Source organism: Danio rerio, chromosome 4 (assembly GCF_049306965.1).
Source record: "Danio rerio strain Tuebingen ecotype United States chromosome 4, GRCz12tu, whole genome shotgun sequence".
In the NCBI taxonomy this organism is placed as follows: Eukaryota; Metazoa; Chordata; class Actinopteri; order Cypriniformes; family Danionidae; genus Danio; species Danio rerio.
In genome coordinates, this window is record NC_133179.1 from 75,460,001 (window position 1) to 75,479,023 (window position 19,023).

General features: G+C 43.7%; 2 protein-coding genes across 4 annotated transcripts in view; both read right to left on the minus strand.

The window, feature by feature from the left end:
- The window catches only part of LOC110438218 (protein NLRC3), a 10,281-nt gene extending 2,045 nt beyond the window's left edge, over positions 1–8,236 (minus strand). For both annotated transcript variants that reach the window (XM_073949034.1, XM_073949033.1), the window contains exons 1-8: positions 8,176–8,236; positions 7,781–8,059; positions 4,282–6,085; positions 3,727–3,900; positions 3,262–3,435; positions 2,983–3,156; positions 2,546–2,719; positions 2,151–2,324 (exon numbers count right to left, since the gene is read on the minus strand). In XM_073949034.1, coding sequence (XP_073805135.1) covers positions 2,151–2,324; positions 2,546–2,719; positions 2,983–3,156; positions 3,262–3,435; positions 3,727–3,900; positions 4,282–6,085; positions 7,781–8,039 — 2,933 coding nt within the window. In that variant the 5' untranslated portion in view covers positions 8,040–8,059; positions 8,176–8,236. The remainder of the gene's footprint in view (positions 1–2,150; positions 2,325–2,545; positions 2,720–2,982; positions 3,157–3,261; positions 3,436–3,726; positions 3,901–4,281; positions 6,086–7,780; positions 8,060–8,175) is intronic.
- A 2,226-nt stretch (positions 8,237–10,462) lies between these two features.
- LOC100331532 (protein NLRC3-like) lies at positions 10,463–18,851 on the minus strand. 2 transcript variants are annotated; one of them, XM_073949035.1, is made up of 8 exons: positions 18,542–18,851; positions 17,571–18,402; positions 17,132–17,410; positions 14,573–16,382; positions 14,258–14,431; positions 13,958–14,131; positions 11,761–11,807; positions 10,463–11,439 (listed from the first exon to the last, which is right to left on the minus strand). In XM_073949035.1, exons 3-8 carry the CDS (start codon positions 17,388–17,390, stop codon positions 10,916–10,918), a joined length of 2,988 nt encoding a protein of 995 aa, XP_073805136.1. In that variant the 5' UTR covers positions 17,391–17,410; positions 17,571–18,402; positions 18,542–18,851; the 3' UTR covers positions 10,463–10,915. The 2 variants fall into 2 exon arrangements, with proteins under 2 accessions (XP_073805136.1, XP_073805137.1); XM_073949036.1 differs by lacking the exons at positions 17,571–18,402; positions 18,542–18,851 and having other exon boundaries at positions 13,958–14,081.
- Between the last annotated feature and the right edge of the window lie 172 nt (positions 18,852–19,023).

Here is a 19,023-nt window from a genome sequence, read left to right on the forward strand (position 1 = left end):
GACAACCTCAGTGGAAGAGGAGGATTAGGGGCAGGAGACACTGGCAGTTCAAACAACCCCAGTGGGTCAGGAGGCTCTAGGTCAGGAGGCACTGGTGGTTCAGACAACCTCAGTGGATGAGGAGGCTTAGGGGCAGGATACACTGGCAGTTCAAACATCCCCAGTGGGTCAGAAGGCTCTAGGTCAGGAGGCACTGGTGGTTCAGACAACCTCAGTGGATGAGGAGGCTTAGGGGCAGGATACAAAGGTGGTTCAAACAACGCCAGTGGGTCAGGAGGCTCTTGATCAGGAGGCACTGGTGGTTCAGACAACCCCAGTGGATTAGGAGGCACTGGTGGTTCAGACAACCTCAGTGGAAGAGGAGGCTTAGGGGCAGGAGACACTGGCAGTTCAAACAACGCCAGTGGGTCAGGAGGCTCTAGGTCAGGAGGCACTGGTGGTTCAGACAACCTCAGTGGATGAGGAGGCTTAGGGGCAGGATACACTGGCGGTTCAAACATCCCCAGTGGGTCAGAAGGCTCTAGGTCAGGAGGCACTGGTGGTTCAGACAACCTCAGTGGATGAGGAGGCTTAGGGGCAGGATACAAAGGTGGTTCAAACAACGCCAGTGGGTCAGGAGGCTCTTGATCAGGAGGCACTGGTGGTTCAGACAACCCCAGTGGATCAGGAGGCACTGGTGGTTCAGACAACCTCAGTGGAAGAGGAGGCTTAGGGGCAGGAGACACTGGCAGTTCAAACAACCCCAGTGGGTCAGGAGGCTCTAGGTCAGGAGGCACTGGTGGTTCAGACAATCCTAGTGGGTCAGGAGGATCAGGTTCAGAAGGCACTGATGATTCAGACAACCCCAGTGGGTCAGAAGGCTCTAGGTCAGGAGGCACTGGTGGTTCAGACAACCTCAGTGGATGAGGAGGCTTAGGGGCAGGATACAAAGGTGGTTCAAACAACGCCAGTGGGTCAGGAGGCTCTTGGTCAGGAGGCACAGGTGGTTCAGACAACCCCAGTGGGTCAGAAGGCTCTAGGTCAGGAGGCACTGGTAGTTTAGACAACCCCAGTGGGTCAGGAGGCTCTAGGTCAGGAGGCACAGGTGGTTCAGACAACCTCAGTGGGTCAGGAGGCTCTAGGTCAGGAGGCACAGGTGGTTCAGACAACCTCAGTGGGCGAGGAGGCTCTAGGTCAGGAGGCACAGGTGGTTCAGACAACCCCAGTGGGTCAGGAGGTTCTAGGTCAGGAGGCACTGGTGGTTCAGACAACCCCAGTGTGTCAGGAGACTTAAGGGCAGAAGGCATCGAAAGGTCACAAGGCTCACGTGGCAGTCATTTGGAAAATTCGGGAGGATCTGGTGCCCCTGGAGGATCTGGCAGTGACAATGGATCTGGCAGCTCTGGCAGTGACGGTGGATCTGGCAGCCCTGGCAGTGACGGAAGATCTTGCAGCTCTGGCAGTGATAGAGGATCTGGCAGTTCTGGAGGTGGTAGTGGCAACACTGGCAGTAAAAGCTCTGGTGTTGGCAGCAGCTCTGGCAACTCAGGTGGTGGTGGCCATACTTCTGGCTCAGGTGATGTCATTTCACGGACAGGAACTTAGATGGGAACCATGACGGGAAGACTTGGAACAGGAAACCATCTTCCGAGCAGGAGACAGACAGACTGGCGGTACCCATCTTGTGAGCTGGAGAACTGGTAGCATCCAATCTTGTGCGTTGGTGGACTAATGGAGGCCATTTTAAATGCTTGCAAACTGATGGCAGCCATCCCAAGAGCTTGTAGAGCTTCAGAGACTCTGCAGCACAAACTTCTACAAAAATTGCAGTTCTTAAAACAAAGTTGCAAGAACTGCCGGACCACACAGGGAAGCTTCCTCCCCTTAAAACCCATCCCCTCACCTACAATATAACAGAGCTCTGCTTCTGTAAACAAGTCACCTGTAGCCACAGGGTAGCGGAACCTCAGTGTCTGTTTAATCTGCCTGCCTTGCTGTTGAATCTGTTTTTCTCTTGATATGGTATATAATTCACTTCTGTACATAATTTACCAAAGCCTACGGATGTGACTCTACATAGTTCTTTTGATAAGTGCTTTTGTCAGGTTTTTTAATCACAAAACCGTTGATGTAACTTAATAACATCTAAAATCTCTTCCAGTTCCACATACTTGAGTGTGTCCAGTGTGTAGTGTGGATCCTCCAGTTGTTCAGAGAGCAGCTTGACTCCTGAATCTCCTGGATGATTGTAGCTCAGATCCAGCTCTCTCAGGTGTGAGGGGTTTGAAGTCAGAGCTGAAGACAGAAAACCACAGCCTTCCTCTGTCACCATACAGCCAGACAACCTACACACACAAACAGTCCACATCATATTTGTTTGGCAGAGAGATAACACTCAAGAAAAAGTCACGAGTGCAGCCTGATATTTCCTGCTGTTGTTTTCTGCAGGCACAGTACTTTATACAATTCTGTTCATTCTGACCTGGGCCTTTCTTCTGTCAGAATTCTGTCAGAATTCTGACAGAATTCTTCTTTCCATTGTATTAATTGATGGAAAAGCGTTTACCTCAGTATCTCCAGTTTACAGTCTGGACTCTTCAGTCCACCAGAGAGCTTCTCCACTCCTGAATCCTGCAGGTCATTGTTACTCAGGTCCAGCTCTCTCAGGACACCGTTTGAGGATTGTAGAGCCGAGGACAAACTCTCACAGGACTGAGGATTGAATTTGCACAAGACCAATCTGTGAAAGAAGAACACAGACTACATAAGTGTGACTTTTAGTAATTGTGTATATGTAACCACAGTGGACGGACATGTGCCACTATAATACACTATCATCTTCTGCAGCACCACGTTTTGGACACTGGTACATCTGGACTGATTGTATTCGTCATGGAGGTGCATGAACCAAACCCTAACTCCAGTACTGTGACACTTCAGAATGAATGCATATGCCGATACACTCCTAATGCATATCAATCAATCAGGTGTTTGAACTCAGACCTCAGTATCTCCAGTTTACAGTCTGGATTCTTCAGTCCAGCAGAGAGAAGCTTCACTCCTAAATCCTGCAGGTCATTGTTACTCAGGTCCAGCTCTCTCAGAACACAGTTTGAGGATTGTAGAGCTGAAGACAAACTCTCACAATGCTGAGCAGTGAGATTACACATGCACAGCCTGAGAAAGAAGACAGATTACATTAATATATTTAGTAATTCCACTGATGTAATAATACATTTAAAATGAGATATCAATCAATAAATCAGGTGCATGAACTCAGACCTCAGTGTCTCCACTTTACAGTTTGGATTCTTCAGTCCATCAGAGAGAAGCTTCACTCCTGAATCCTGCAGGTCATTGTTACTCAGGTCCAAATCTCTCAGCACACAGTTTGAGGATTGTAGAGCTGAAGACAAACTCTCACAAGACTGAACAGTGAGATTACACATGCACAGCCTGAGAAAGTAGAGAGATTACATTAACAGTGTGATTTTTAGCAAATCAACAAATGTAATAATACACATATAGCTTTCAAATTAAAGCTGTCAGCTGTCAGCTTTAATTTGAGGGTATTTATATCCACATCAGGTGAATGATTTAGGAATTACAACAGTTTGCATTTGTGCCTCTCACTGTTAAGGGACCAAAAGTAATTGGACAATTGGCTTCTAATCTATTTAATGGCCAGGTATGTGTTATTCCCTAATTATCCTAATTACAATGAGCAGATAAAAGTTGAACTCAGACCTCAGTATCTCCAGTTTACAATCTGGACTCATCAGTCCATCAAAGAGAATCTTCACTCCTGAATCCTGCAGGTCATTGTTACTCAGGTCCAGCTCTCTCAGCACACAGTTTGAGGATTGTAGAGCTAAAGACAAACTCTCACAGCACTGAACAGAGAGATTACAGCACTGTAGCCTGTAAGAAAAACGAGAAATAATTATTTTGTGTTGACCAAGAAGGGATAATCCAGAACAAAAATAGTTGAATGTTGTGTTTTATTTTGAGCAACATGTTAAAACCCCTAAATGTACACCATCTATATTTAAACATTTAAAATGTGTTAACAGAAAAGAGAGACTATATTATTGTATTGTGTAAAAAGAGAATCAAACGATTGCAAAGAATGTTTGACAATGAAGTAAATATAAGGAGAACTAATAATGTATATACTGTATAGAGCAGGTGATCAGTAATACATATTTGATGTAAAAGCACAAATAGTCATGAATCATGGATTGTAGATGTGTTGCAAATCGATGTGTGAAATGGAAATAAGTTTGTTCATAAAACTCTTACAGTGCTCTTCTTGTGTTCTTGATCACTGGCATCAGTCTCATCAGTGCTTCATCAGATCTTCTGTACTTCTGCAGTTCAAACTTCTCTTGAGGCTCTTCTGACATCAGGAGCACAAACACCAGACCCGACCACTGAGCAGAGGACAGATCCTGTGATGTGAGATTTCCAGAGCTCAGACTCTTCTGGAGGTCCTCCACAAAGTCATCCTTCAGTTCATTCAGACAGTGGAAGAGGTTGATGGTCCTCTCTGCTGATTTCTCCTTCTCTATTTTCTTTTTGATATAGTCTGTCGTGTCTTTGATGTTCTCAGTTTTGAGCTTCAGTTCTGGCAGAAGCTCCTTCAGGTCACTCTGATTGGACTCCAGTGAGAGACCCAGCAGGAAGCGCAGGAAAAGGTCCAGGTGTCCATTCTTGCTTTGTAAAGTCTTCTTGACTGCAGCTTTATGAAGTTTAAACAGGGGCTTTTCAGAGAGTTTCCATGTCAGCTTTTTCCAGGAATCAAGAAATGGGTTTCTTTTCTTGTTGTTGGTGATGAAAAACACATAGAGAGCAGCGAGGAACTCCTGAACGCTGAGATGTACGAAGCTGTAAACCTTTCTAGCTGAAACCTTTTCTTCCTGGAACATCAGAGTACATAACCCAGAGAACACTGTCCCCTCACTGATGTCTAGCCCACACTCCTGAAGCTCCTCTTTGTAGAAAATCAGATTTCCTTTCTCCAGCTGTTGGAAAGCCAGTTTCCCAAGCTTCAGAACAATGTCATCAAAAGACCTGCCATTGACTTTAGGGTCATGACTGTATTTCTTTTCCATCAGCTGTTGCTGAGTAAGCAAGAACTTGATGTACATCCCTGTGAGAGTTGTGGGTGTTTTTTCACTGCTCTCTCGAGCCAAAAGAGGCTGAAGAACAGTGAGAGAGATCCAGCAGAAGACAGGGATGTGGCACATGATGTACAGACTCCTGGATTTCCTGATGTGACTGATGATGTTTCCAGCAACCTCAGCACTGCTGTTTTTGATGAAGTACTGCTCCTTCTGTTCATCATTGAATCCTCGCACCTCAGTCACCTGATCAATGTAGTCTCGGGGTATCAGACTGGCTGCTGCTGGTCTGGATGTGATCCAGATGAGGGAAGAAGACATCAGATGTCCCTTTATTAGATTGATAACTATCTTATCCACGGTTGTTTTTTCACCAACATCTTCAAACTCTTCACAGTCTTCAAATCTCAGGGGGAAGCGACATTCATCCAGTCCATCAAAGATAAACAAGACCTTACCATCTTCCTCTGGAAGAGAGAGCAATTCTTCAGATCCAGTGAAGAAGTATTTGTTCAGCAGTTCCATGAGACTGCACTCTTCCTTAATCAGATTCAGTCTGCGGAACGGCAGAGGAAATATGAAGACTATTTCCTGATTGTCTTCACCCTCCGCCCAGTCAAGGATGAATTTATTGACAGAGAAGGTCTTCCCCACCCCTGCGATTCCCATAGTCAGCACTTTTCTGTTTAGTAGACCCGTATCATGGTGGATTTTGAAAATGTCCTTGCACTGGATTGGCGTGTCTTTGGTAGTCGGTCGGTTGTAATTTGATTCAATCTGCCTCACCTCATGCTCGCACAATATTCCGCCAGTCTCGTTCTCCACCATGTATAAATCAGTGTAAATATCATCCAGGCATTTCCTCCGACCTGTCTGTGAATTACCAACTAATATCCTCTTGTAGTCCAGCATGAGCTTTTGCTTTAGTCTGAGGTTGAGGTCCGTATCATCAACAGATGTTTTACACTGATCTGAAGTTGGGCCTTTCAGAAAGAAAAATCAAGAGTTAGCAAAGATTAACAGATGATTAAATACATAACTTATGTAAAAACTCATCCTGTGAAGTAGCTTTCCCTCAGCAAAGTTTAAAACCTCCATATGTACCTAAGAGAGAGAGGGATATTACAAAGTAATGTCCTTTTTTAAACCGACTTTTGCTAATTCTTTCCTCACAATGAGGTCCTGTCCACACTCTACACTGTCTTATAAAAATGAAGGTTAAATATCCCTGTAAATGAGAAAATGAAGCATGCTTGTATTCATTCATGCTCGAGTTATAGAAATTGATGACTTTCTAACCTCATTTGCCTAGGCATCCACACCCTTTGGTCTTTTCTATTGCTTACAGGGCTTGGACAATGAAACTGAAACACTGGGCAATTTAGTGTTGGAGGATTCATGGCTAAATATAACCAGACAATCTTCAACAGAGTGAAAACACAGTTTTGATCAAAATATTGCAATGAACACAACACTATGGGTGACATATGAGAGTTCGAAAACAAAATGTTGGTGTGTAACCCCTGCCGGTCCTACACCACCCAGCCCGCTCCGAGCTGGGATCAAACCGGCGACCTTCCGCATGGGAATCGGTTGCTCTAACAAGGAGGCTACAAAATGATGGCCTCTAGCAATTGTCGGTAGAGCACCTTTAGAGGTCAAAGGACCTGCACAGCACTTACTAGCTGGCCTCCGCTATAGGTACACATCTCGTTGGCAAGTCTTAGTGATGTATCAAGACCCACGGCATCAGAGTAATGTCAGGATACCACCAGGAAGGATCCAACAGGAGGATCTGCGGACGTGAAAGGAAGCTGTCTGAAAGGGATATCTAGCTGCTATCTTGCATTGTATGGCCCAATCCCAATTCTATTTTTGTAATTCGTGCTCATTCCCAGCCACTAGACTTTTAACAGAGATGGCCAACTGCTATAGGTCATATGTGCCAATGGACATTGGTCCCCCGTGCCAATGCCAAACATCCGTTTCAATGGTGCCAGCAGCACAATGTGGACACTGTGAAACATGTATTGTCCTCTGTCCAGCCCACCATCACTGTCTTTCTAACATCTGGGAGAGTTACAGTGTGGAGAAGCCCCGAAAAAACGTGTACCACCCAGACTGTTGCATGCCCAGAGTGAAGCATGGGGGTGGATCAGTGATGGTTTAGGCTGCAATACTATGGCAATCCAATACTTGTACTAGATAGGTGCATCACTGCCAAGGACTACCGAACCCTTCTGGAGCACAATGTGCACCCAATGGTTCAGACATTGTGTCCTGAAGGCGATGCCTTGTATCAGGATGATAATGCACCATTACACATAGTTAGACTGGTGGTTTGATGAAAGTGCTTTCATTATCCAACCCCTGTAGACTAGCTGGTGAATTGACACCCCAGAAAAACAGGATTATACCTTGTGGATAAACTGTTTATTCCAAAAAATTAATGGAACTGCAGTAGAGCTAAAGAGGTCAGAGAATGAGGTCTCGTGCTTCTGACTGATCTGGTCATCCACATGTGCAATCTCACACAAACACACATTCTAATCAAATGGTTTTCTGTGAACTGTCATGGCACAAGCTGTCTTTTAAACAGCTCATCCGGTTGATTTGAACTAATCAAAATGTAAATCAACAATCACACTATTAAACGGGGACAGGGAATTAATCAATACCTTGCTTCTGTGTATTCTCCAGCTCTTCAGCCAAGTTATTCTGCTTTATTTTCCTCAGGGTGTCCACTGTGATCTTCACAGCTCTTTTTGGTCCAAAACATGACACCATCTTATCCACCGTCTTCAACCGGTCTGCATTCTCCATTTCAGCTTTTGAAACACATCCATGGTCATTGGTTAAACACCACTGAAACTCCTTTAGTTCAGCTTCTAGCAGTTCATCCAGTGAGCTCTTGAGCAGCTGTTTAACATTGGCCATCGTGATTCACCCATTCACAGCTACAAGACAAGAGCAACAACATCTGAATTACTTTCATAATACTGAAATTAACCTGTGAGCTCAAACATGACATACATCCTGAAAACTGATTGTGACTATTTTAAGTAGCACTTACCAACCAGGAGCGGATGTTTCTCGTTCCTCTACTTAACTGGTGTCTTGAGCAGAAGATCTGTAACCGTCCTTCCTGTATCATCATGCAGGAGGGGTTTTAAGAACTGGTTAAACCAGATCTGTTCTTGAAAAAAAAAAAAATAATAACAAAAGACTTCAGATGACAGGTGAGGTTACTATCAGCTAGAGAATCACACACATTTGTCCAGGCAAAATACCCCGTCACAATGCGTCTGGCATGCTACATTCTACAAATGCCTGTCACAGGGGGTGGGGGGCACCCCAGAGGTTATTGTATCTCCTACACTAAAATCTAACAACTTTACTTGATTTATTTCAGTTGACTTTACTTAATAGGACATTTTTTTGTTGTTGTTTAAATGACTTTTGCAGCAATAGTAATTCTTGTGTTCTACTTGTGTTCAAATATCCTCATTAAACATCATGTGTGAGAGTACAAGCTACGACTTGCAGAAGCTCTAGGTCAAATTCCATTCAGCTGTCATGTCAGCTTCCCAAACCGCAGTCAGACAACAGCTAATGCTTCTGATGAATATTATATTTAAAACTAACCCATTTATTTATTTGATGAATTCCTAATGAAACTATGAGAACTCTTTTCACCAATTTCACCATTAGGCCCATGTACAATCACACTCCCAAAACCCACTGTACACGCTCTAATATAAAAATATATCAACACTTTAAATGTTTAGTGCATGAAGTATCTAATGTGAGCTAACATTCATTTATTTTCCTTTTGGCTTAGTCCCTTTATTAATCTGGGGTCGCCACAGCAGAACCAACCCATCACTGGGAAACACCCATACACACATTCACATTCATACACTACAGATTTTTGAGCTCACCCAATTTCCCTACAGCGTGTGTGTTTGGACTGTGGGAGAAACCGGAGCACCCGGAGGAAACCCACGCCAACACGGGGAGAACATGCAAACTCCACACGGATTTTTGGGTTAAACTCAATGATGTTCCTAGAGTTTTAAAACGGATGGATCCGCTTCATTTTCTACAGCCTTACACTTGTATTAGGTTACATATTAGTTTTGAAAGCTGGCAAAGATGTCAAGCATAGCATTTGCACATTTGCACAACAACTGATTAAGCACTTAGCTGGTCAGGATGGAAAGTGACCAGCTAAAACCAGCTTGACCATGCTGGTTAAGGCTGGACAGAGCTGGTTTCGGGTGGGCTCCCAGCGTGCCTAGGCTGGTCAAGCTGGTTTTAACTGTTCATATCCCAGCCTGTCCAGCTAAAACCAGGCTGGAAATGGCTGGAAACCAGCCTGGAAGTTGATAAAACCTCTCTAAAACCAGGCTGGTCGACCAGCTAAAACCAGTCAACCATGCTAGGCTGGTTTAAGCTGGATTTTTTTAGCAGGGCCCTACTGAAAAAACAGCTTAAACCAGCCTAGGATGGTTGGCTGGTTTTAGCTGGTCGACCAGGCTGGTTTTAGAGGGGTTTTGGCCATTTGAAACCAGCCTGGTCTTAGTTGGTCAGGCTGGGAGATGACTAGCTAAAACCAGCTTGACCAGGCTGGTCAAGCTGGTTTTAGCTGGATTTAGCTGGTCATTTTCCAGCCTAACCAGCTAAGACCAGGCTGAAAATGGCTGGAAACCAGCCTGGAAGTGGCCAAAACCCCTCTAAAACCAGCCTGTGAGACCAGCTAAAGCCAGCCAATTAGCCTAGGCTGGTTTAAGCTGGATTTTTCAGCAGGGTATTTAAAGGTGTGTGCTTATTAGCGGAGGTTGCAGCAGAAAACATGATTAAAAAGAAACATTTTTTCTTCAAAAACTATATTTGTAACATAAGTAACGCCATTACACCGACTGTAGTAACTGTAATCTGATTACATAAATGTAGAATGTAATCAGTGCGTTCCTCAAAAATGTAATTAGATGACAGTAACGCGTTACACCCACCTCTGTTTATACTTGTATTAGATTACATAGTTTGAAAGCTTTACAAATATGTCAAAGGTAGCATTTGCTAATTTAACAACATGTGTTTTTGGCTTTTACCTTACAGTTCATTTTGAGATTTTACCAAGTCCATAAAGCTCTGAAAAGTAGGTTTTAAACCATTTTGTAACTGAGATAATCTTGTTTGGCACTGCTCTGCTCTCTAAATAACCGCACATACAGTTTGTTTTCTACGTAACAATCCGACTCTGAATCCACAAAATTTCGCTTTAAAATTCAGTTTGTTCACGCTGTTCTGACACACAGTTTCTTTAATAAACAAAAAAACATTGTGTTCTTACTATATTATCAATTTTGAAGTTATTATTTTATTTTTCCAGAACATCTCACGGCTACCAAAGAGCACAGAATCACCAAGAGGCGACACTCTAGTGCACTTTGGGAAACAGCTGCGGTGGCGGCCATTTTGGAATGAAAACTCCAATAGAACAGCAGCATATTATAAGTCTGTAACTAAACTATTAAAAGTGCTGATGGCAAGTGTTGTATTGTGGTCTTTTAGGTTGTATCTCAGCTTTAATGCGCTTTTTAAATAAATAAATAAAAAACAAAGCAGCTGCTTGCCATCGTGACAGCAGTAAGATCCACCAGACGGCCGATTGCTTACACTCCAAAATGGCGGAGTGCGTGGCTGATTCTGTTGAAATGGAACGTTCGATTAAGTTTCACCTCATTCTAAGCTCTTTGCTGCTGCTGACTGCTCCTGCAGAGGATTCTGGGTAAATCTCTCCTCAGTCTTCAGCTCAGTTTCACTGATGATCCACGATAAACCCTAAACCCAGGATAGAGCGGCTCAGTGAATGTGTTCTGGACTGAGTGGATGAGGCTCATTGTGTCTCTATAGATGTTGTAGAAGATCAGAGTTCCTGCACTGTGATCCACAAACACTCCTATTCTCCTGCTGATCTGCTTTCCTGGGAGATCAGTGTGTGTGTTATTGTGGCAGAACGAGAAACTGGAGGGAGAGCAGAACAAACTCCAGGAATGGTCATTGCATCCGAACACACACTCAGCACCTCGTCCCTTCCTCCTGATGCGCTTATACGACACTGCTATTTCCACAAAATCTCCACTGCAGTCAATCTCCCAGTAGCAGCGTCCACACACACTCTCTCTGCACAACACCTGATGAGGATGATCAAATCTGTCTGGATGATCAGGATACGGCTGATTCTCTCTCACATGGGTCACCTCTCTGTTCTCCTCAGACAGAATGAGTTCAGTGTGTGCTGTGTTTGGATCCAGTGTTAGGAAACAGGCCCCTGAACACAAGAACACACACATTTATAACCACAGCTGTGTGTGTTTCTGATATCCCCTAATTTATAAAGACCAAACGTCCCAACAAGTTTAATTAAACTCATTGTTTTTGTGCAACTCTGTATCCCCCATGAGGACGACAGCTTTTAAATCATAAAGAAGATTACAAAAGGTTTTCATAAATTGTTACTGTGAAGATTGTTTAGAGACAGAGTTTGAGTTAGTTTTAACTGTAGAAGTATGTTTTGTCTATGCTGTGTATCGTATATTGTAAAGGGAAGTCCTCATAAAACATTAAAACCACAACATATGTGTGGACTTACACTTTTGTGGTCCGGCTTTAATCCTGATCTCTCCGCCATGATCCATGCTGTCAAACACACACAGCCACATTTCATCCGTAAGCAAACAAAGCTGGTTTCAGTTCTTAGTTCTTTCATTTTCTTAATCTGTTTATTTAACATTAAATCCTGATGTTATTCAGCCTATTGTTTCAGCTCACAGTCAGTCTACATTTCTGGAGGTACATCTGATCGCAGTTTTTGCAAATCCACCAGAGGTCACTGTCTACACTTTCTGATGATCTCAAATGTCTCTTGTGTAACCCCGCCGGTCCTACACCCCCCAACCCGCTCCCAGCTGGTAACGAACCGGCGACCTTCCGCATGGAAGTCGGTTGCTCTACCAAGGAGGCTAAACACCATGTCCTGAAGTGTCTGTTGCTAGAGCACCTTGATGCTGTGTTCACACCAGGCGCGGAACGCGCAGATAAATCGCGCTATTCGCACATAAGTTGCCGCATGAACATCCGAGTTTACTCGCTTCATTCGCACGTCAAACCCCGCTTCATTCGGGCGTGAAATCCGCTTCATTCGCGAGTCAAATTCACTTCAGAACAGACGCGGATTCGCATGATGGGCAGGGCTTCTGTCTGCCTGGTGACTCTAGCTTCATGGCTAAATGGCTAACATGGATTTTATGAAGAAAATAACAAAGTTTATGTGCTTTATGAAGACTGAAAACCAGTGTCGATACATTTAGGGTCCTGTATGAGTCCACTGCATCCTTTCAGAAGTGCATCCAGCTCTGTGAGCTCATCATCTCCTTCAGAAACTGAACCTGGATGACGGAGACTTTCAGCGGTGCCTCTGACTGAGCCAAGCCCAGTTTGATGACTTGTTGTCGGTGTCACCTGGAGGATTTGCCCCGGGACTCCATCAACAGGTTCTACGTCACAATCACACCCCCACAAGAGCAAGCTTCTGATTGGGTAACGCGGCTGAAGTTCAGATTTTTGAACTCGAGAGATTCGCGTGAAACCCTCGTAAAGCGCGTCAAACGCTCGAACGCTCAATTCACCTCGCGCCATTCACGCGTAGGATGTCTATTCGTGCATTTGCATTGACTTAACATGTAATTCACTCGCGCTTGACGTGCGTGCCGCATCTGGTGTGAACGCAGCATCAGAGGTCAGAGGAGTGAGGTTTACCTGCACAGCACCTACTAGCTGGCCTCCGTTACACTCACCCCCCTAAACCTCACTCCCATCCGGGTCACAGCACCAATGTAACCCAACCCGCTCCGAGCTGGTATCGAACCGACGACCTTCCACATGGGAGTCAGTTGCTCTTCCAAGGAGGCTAAAGACCATGGCCTCTAGCATCTGTCGCTAGAGCACCTTTAGAGGTCAGAGGAGTGAGGTTTACCTGCACAGCACTCACTAGCTGACCTCGGTTACACTTGCGCATGCTCTTCCCATATATCTACACTTCAGCCAGCTTGCTGTCGACTGACCCACGCACCCCTTCCCTAAACCCAACCGATAGTGTTTTCAAAAGCAATCTAGAAAAAGCCAGGCGGCTAGGTGATTTCACCACGTTTATAGCTTGTTGTTTATTTATTTATTTTTCTTATGTTTTACCTGGTTTGAGGAACCGTTATTTAGCAGACTCGAACTCCGTCGTTAATGCCTGAATAGCCTAGGTAAGTGGTCAGCAATAGCATAAAAAGGAACAGAAGCCGTTGGTGCCATCATACTGCCCCACAGTGTTCATTTTACAGATGAAATGCAACCAAACAACTGCTAAAGCTGGTGAGAGGTGTATACATGACCAGAATTACACTCAAAACGTGTTCAGATATTTTAGTATTCCTAAGGACTATTTATTTGCCAGAGGCCCCCAGTTGATTTCAATGCTACGAAAAGCTTTAATGAAACTCCTTCAGGCATGACCATCAGAACTCCTGGAGCTAGTTCTACGACTGGGCCAACAGCATACAGAATTATGTCAGCAGTCAATGTTACTTAAACGTGGGACCATTGGAAATTCCATCAGTTAACTGGTTCCTTCATGCATTTTCTAGTCCAATTTCATTTAATTGTTGCATATTGCACACTATATCACAAATTGTATTTACTTTGGAGTAATTTATTCATATACAGGTGTAATTTATCTAGTTTTATAGCGGAGATGTTGATGTAACATAATAAACCTAAATCTCTCTTCCAGTTCCACATACTTGAGTGTGTCCAGTGTGTAGTTTGGATCCTCCAGTTGTTGAGAGAGCAGCTTGACTCCTGAATCTCCTGGATGATTGTAGCTCAGATCCAGCTCTCTCAGGTGTGAGGGGTTTGAAGTCAGAGCTGAAGACAGAAAACCACAGCCTTCCTCTGTCACCATACAGCCAGACAATCTACAAACACACACACAGTCAACAAAAGTATTTCTGCATGCTTACTTTAATTTGGGGCCTTTGTTTTGCCTTACGAGACCTGCAAAAATCTCCCTTGTGTTAATTATTTAATGGAAAAGCTTTTACCTCAGTGTCTCCAGTTTACAGTGTTGACTCTTCAGTCCATCAGAGAGAAGCTTCACTCCTGAATCCTGCAGGTCATTGTTACTCAGGTCCAGCTCTCTCAGCACACAGTTTGAGGATTTTAAGATAGGATACAACAAATCACAAGACCGAGAAGAAAGATTACAGCTCTGTAGCCTGTGAGGAAAACAATATTTTGTTAGACTTAGGAAACTTTTTTATAAAAAAAGCACAATGAGTCTGTGCTGCTTCTGCAATACATGGCACATGGACTGCAGATGTGTAAAATAGGCATGAGTGTATACATAAAACTCTTACAGTGCTCTTGTGGTGTTCTTGACCACTGGCATCAGTCTCATCAGTGCTTCATCAGATCTTCTGTACTTCTGCAGTTCAAACTTCTCTTGAGTCTCTTCTGACATCAGGAGCACAAACACCAGACCCGACCACTGAGCAGAGGACAGATCCTGTGATGTGAGATTTCCAGAGCTCAGACTCTTCTGGAGGTCCTCCACAAAGTCATCCTTCAGTTCATTCAGACAGTGGAAGAGGTTGATGGTCCTCTCTGCTGATTTCTCCTCCTCTATTTTCTCTTTGATATAGTCAGTCGTGTCTTTGATGTTCTCAGTTTTGAGCTTCAGTTCTGGCAGAAGCTCCTTCAGGTCACTCTGATTAGACTCCAGTGAGAGACCCAGCAGGAAGCGGAGGAAAAGGTCCAGGTGTCCATTCTTGCTTTGTAAAGTCTTCTTGACTGCAGCTTTATGAAGTCTAAACAGGGGCTTTTCAGACAGTTTCCATGTCAGCTTTTTCCAGGAATCAAGAAATGGGTTTCTTTTCTTGTTGTTGGTGATGTAAAACACATAGAGAGCGGCGAGGAACTCCTGAACGCTGAGATGTATGAAGCTGTAAACCTTTCTAGCTGAAACCTTTTCTTCCTGGAACATCAGAGTACATAACCCAGAGAACACTGTCCCCTCACTGACGTCTAGCCCACACTCCTGAAGATCCTCTTTGTAGAAAATCAGATTTCCTTTCTCCAGCTGTTGGAAAGCCAGTCTCCCAAGCTTCAGAACAATGTCATCAAAACACCTGGCATTGACTTTAGAGTCACGATCATGGCTGTATTTCTTTTCCATCAGCTGTTGCTGAGTAAGCAAGAAGTTGATGTACATCCCTGTGAGAGTTGTGGGTGTTTTTTCACTGCACTCTCGAGCCAGAAGAGGCTGAAGAACAGTGAGAGAGATCCAGCAGAAGACAGGGATGTAGCACATGATATACAGACTCCTGGATTTCCTGATGTGACTGATGATGTTTCCAGCAACCTCAGCACTGCTGTTTTTGATGAAGTACTGCTCCTTCTGTTCATCATTGAATCCTCGCACCTCTGTCACCTGATCAATGTAGTCTCGGGGTATCACACTGGCTGCTGCTGGTCTGGATGTGATCCAGATGAGGGAAGAAGACATCAGATGTCCCTTTATTAGATTGATAACTATCTTATCCACAGTTGTTTTTTGACCAACATCTTCAAATTCTTCACAGTCTTCAAATCTCAGGGGGAAGCGACATTCATCCAGTCCATCAAAGATAAACAAGACCTTACCATCTTCCTCTGGAAGAGAGAGCAATTCTTCAGATCTAATGAAGAAGTATTTGTTCAGCAGTTCCATGAGACTGCACTCTTCCTTAATCAGATTCAGTCTGCGGAACGGCAGTGGAAATATGAAGACTATTTCCTGATTGTCTTCACCCTCCGCCCAGTCAAGGATGAATTTATTGACAGAGAAGGTCTTCCCCACCCCTGCGATTCCCATAGTCAGCACTTTTCTGTTTAGTAGACCCGTATCAGGGTGGATTTTGAAAATGTCCTTGCACTGGATTGGCGTGTCTTCGGTAGTCGGTCGGTTGTAACTTGATTCAATCTGCCTCACCTCATGCTCGCACAATATTCCGCCAGTCTCGTTCTCCACCATGTATAAATCAGTGTAAATATCATTCAGGCATTTCCGCCGACCTGTCTGTGAATTATTAACTAATATCCTCTTGTAGTCCAGCATGAGCTTTTTTTTTAGTCTGAGGTTGAGGTCCGTATCATCAACAGGTGTTTTACACTGATCTGAAGATGAGCCTTTGAGAAAAAAAAAATCAAGAGTTAGCAAAACCTAACAGGTTAGAAAAGCATGATTAAACTTATGTGAAAATCATAACATGGTCTATGCTAAATCTTAATATAAAATTTCTCTCTTTTATTGCTATTTTAAAATTCTCAACACTAGCCTCGAACAACGCAAACGTTAATGATAGCCTAAGAAATAAAAAACTTCTTGAGATTACATATAACAAATAAATTCTCAGTGGTAGACTAAGACCATAGAAACTAGCAAAATTAACAAGTGAGAGCTTCAGTAAATTGAGTCTCCCTCATCGGTTTAACTGAACTGCTTAATACCTCCAGCTATGCTGGAGAAATCGGAACCTCATGAATAATATAAATGTCACCACTATGATCACTTCTGATTTCATGGACTTTTTATACACCTTATTCACACACACACACACACACACACACACACACACTGACCTGAGTCTTATGTGTTTGTTAGTTAATAAACCTGTAACTTTACAAAGTGTTTCATTGCCATGTCTAGCCGTGCTTTCTGATCCAAGCCATGTAAACTGCTCCTAGCCTTCTTCTATGTGTATCTTGCCTGCCTCCGGTACTGACCATTCGCCTGTTTACAGACTGTGCCTTCTGGATGATCTGTATGTACCCGGTTGTTCCTATTGTTGACCCCTACCTGATTTGCTATTCTTGTAAATAAAGGGTTAGGTCAATGATCGCATGTGTATGAAGTTTGACAGGGAATTAAGCAATACCTTGCTTCTGTGTATTCTCCAGCTCTTCAGCCAAGTCATTCTGCTTTATTTTCCTCAGGGTGTCCACTGTGATCTTCACAGCACCTTTTGGTCCAAAACATGACACCATCTTATCCACCGTCTTCAACCGGTCTGCATTCTCCATTTCAGCTTTTGAAACACATCCATGGTCATTCATTAAACACCACTGAAAGTCCTTTAGTTCAGCTTCTACCAGTTCATCCAGTGAGTTCTTGAGCTGCTGTTTAACATTGGCCATTGTGCTTCACGCATTCACAGCTACAAGACAAGAGCAACGACGTCTGAATTAGTTTCACAATTAACATATGGACCTAAGCGTTTATTTACTATTTGAATAATGAAACTAACCTGTGAGTAGACACTTGACATTTCAAAAAGCAACGTTCTGAAAATCGTCGCTATTTTAAGTGGTACTTACCAACCAGGAATAATGTAGATGCTTCTCTCTCCTCTACTTAACTGGTGTCTTGAGCAAAAGCTCTGTAACATTTCTTCCTGTATCATCATGAAAGAGTGTTTTACTAAATGCTCAACTGGTTAAACCACAGAGGTGTGCCAAGCTCCTGTAGAGTTTAGCTCCAACTTGCCAAAACATGCTTGCCTGGAAATTTAGTAGTACGTCTTATGATGCAAGCTGAGATTGCATCACTCAGCGATGGAATGTCAGACACAATGCACAATGGAGTGAGTGACGTCAGGGTGGGATTAGGTGAGCGCATTAAAAAGCATTGAATGCAGCTCAGATTGCACAGCACCAGGTCTGCTGTCAAATCAGGGACTAAGCCAAGGCTAGTGAGAGAGTGAAATATTAGTTTTAATAGATATTCGGATGATAATTTAGATTTTTATAGGATATTCTCTGCTCTGCTATAGCCACGTTAACTCTCTTGATCAAGTTGTCCAACCTGGATACCTCTGAGATTGGATCATGTATTGCCTGTAACTTTTTTTCAAGGACATTGACACCTTTTTTCAAAGGCATCAAGGGACATCTTGAACACTGAATCCTCAATGAAATAAATTTTTAAAACAATTAGTATGACATTCCCACTGTAAAACTCTAACAAACCTTTCAACTTGTGCATGAACAACCAACCACAACCTGAAACATCAGTAAGTGTGTATACCTTGGGAATCAAGAGTCAAGTCAAAAACAAGCATTTTTCCCTCAATCATTCTTGACCATACAAATTCCAACCAAGGACCACCTAGATCAGGCATGTCCAAACTCAGTCCTAAGGGCCGGTGTCCTGCAACGTTTAGTTCCAACCCCAATCAGCCACACCTGGGCTATAGCTAATCAAGCTCTTACTAGGCTTTAGAAATATCCTTGCAGGTGTGTTGAGGCAAGTTGGAGCTAAAATCTGCAGGACACCAGCCCTCCAGGACCGAGTTTGGACACCCCTGACCTAGATCAACAAACTCTTTATCATCAAAAAAACCTGATTACCAATCTATTACTTGAATTGTATGAGAGTCTTTTACATCCCTTAGCAGCGCCATCCAGCACAGATGCACAGCTTCTTTTATTATTAAAAGATCCTCGAGCCTGGGGCTACCTCCTGTTTGAAGGGTGAGAGGGGAGTCTGAGCTCAGGTGGATCTCGAGAACTATACTGTTGAAGTATTGCTGGCTAGAGTTCGTCTATAGTGCCAATTTGGTTTGGTTAATTCACCTATGTCGCATGTCTTTGGACAGTGGTAGAAAACCGTGGAACCTGGGAAAAATTCACGAGAGCACAGGGAAAACATGTAAACACTGCACAGAAACGTCAGCTGGTCTGATAAGGATTTGAACCAGTGACGTTCTTGCTGTAAGGCAACAGTCCTAACCACCGGGCAGCCGTGCCACCCTGTCTCGAAAGGAAGGAG

What these genes read in the sequence shown, in the direction of transcription:
- LOC100331532 (XM_073949035.1), bottom strand. Translation starts at nt 17,390, where the DNA reads ATGGCCAATGTTAAACAGCAGCTCAAGAACTCACTGGATGAACTGGTA. An exon ending in TACACACTGGACACACTCAA is followed by an intron (nt 11,808 to 13,957) that starts GTATGTGGAACT and finishes TGTGTTTGACAG; the next exon opens with CATGGATCATGGCGGAGAGA. An exon ending in TAAAGCCGGACCACAAAAGT is followed by an intron (nt 11,440 to 11,760) that starts GTAAGTCCACAC and finishes TCTTGTGTTCAG; the next exon opens with GGGCCTGTTTCCTAACACTG.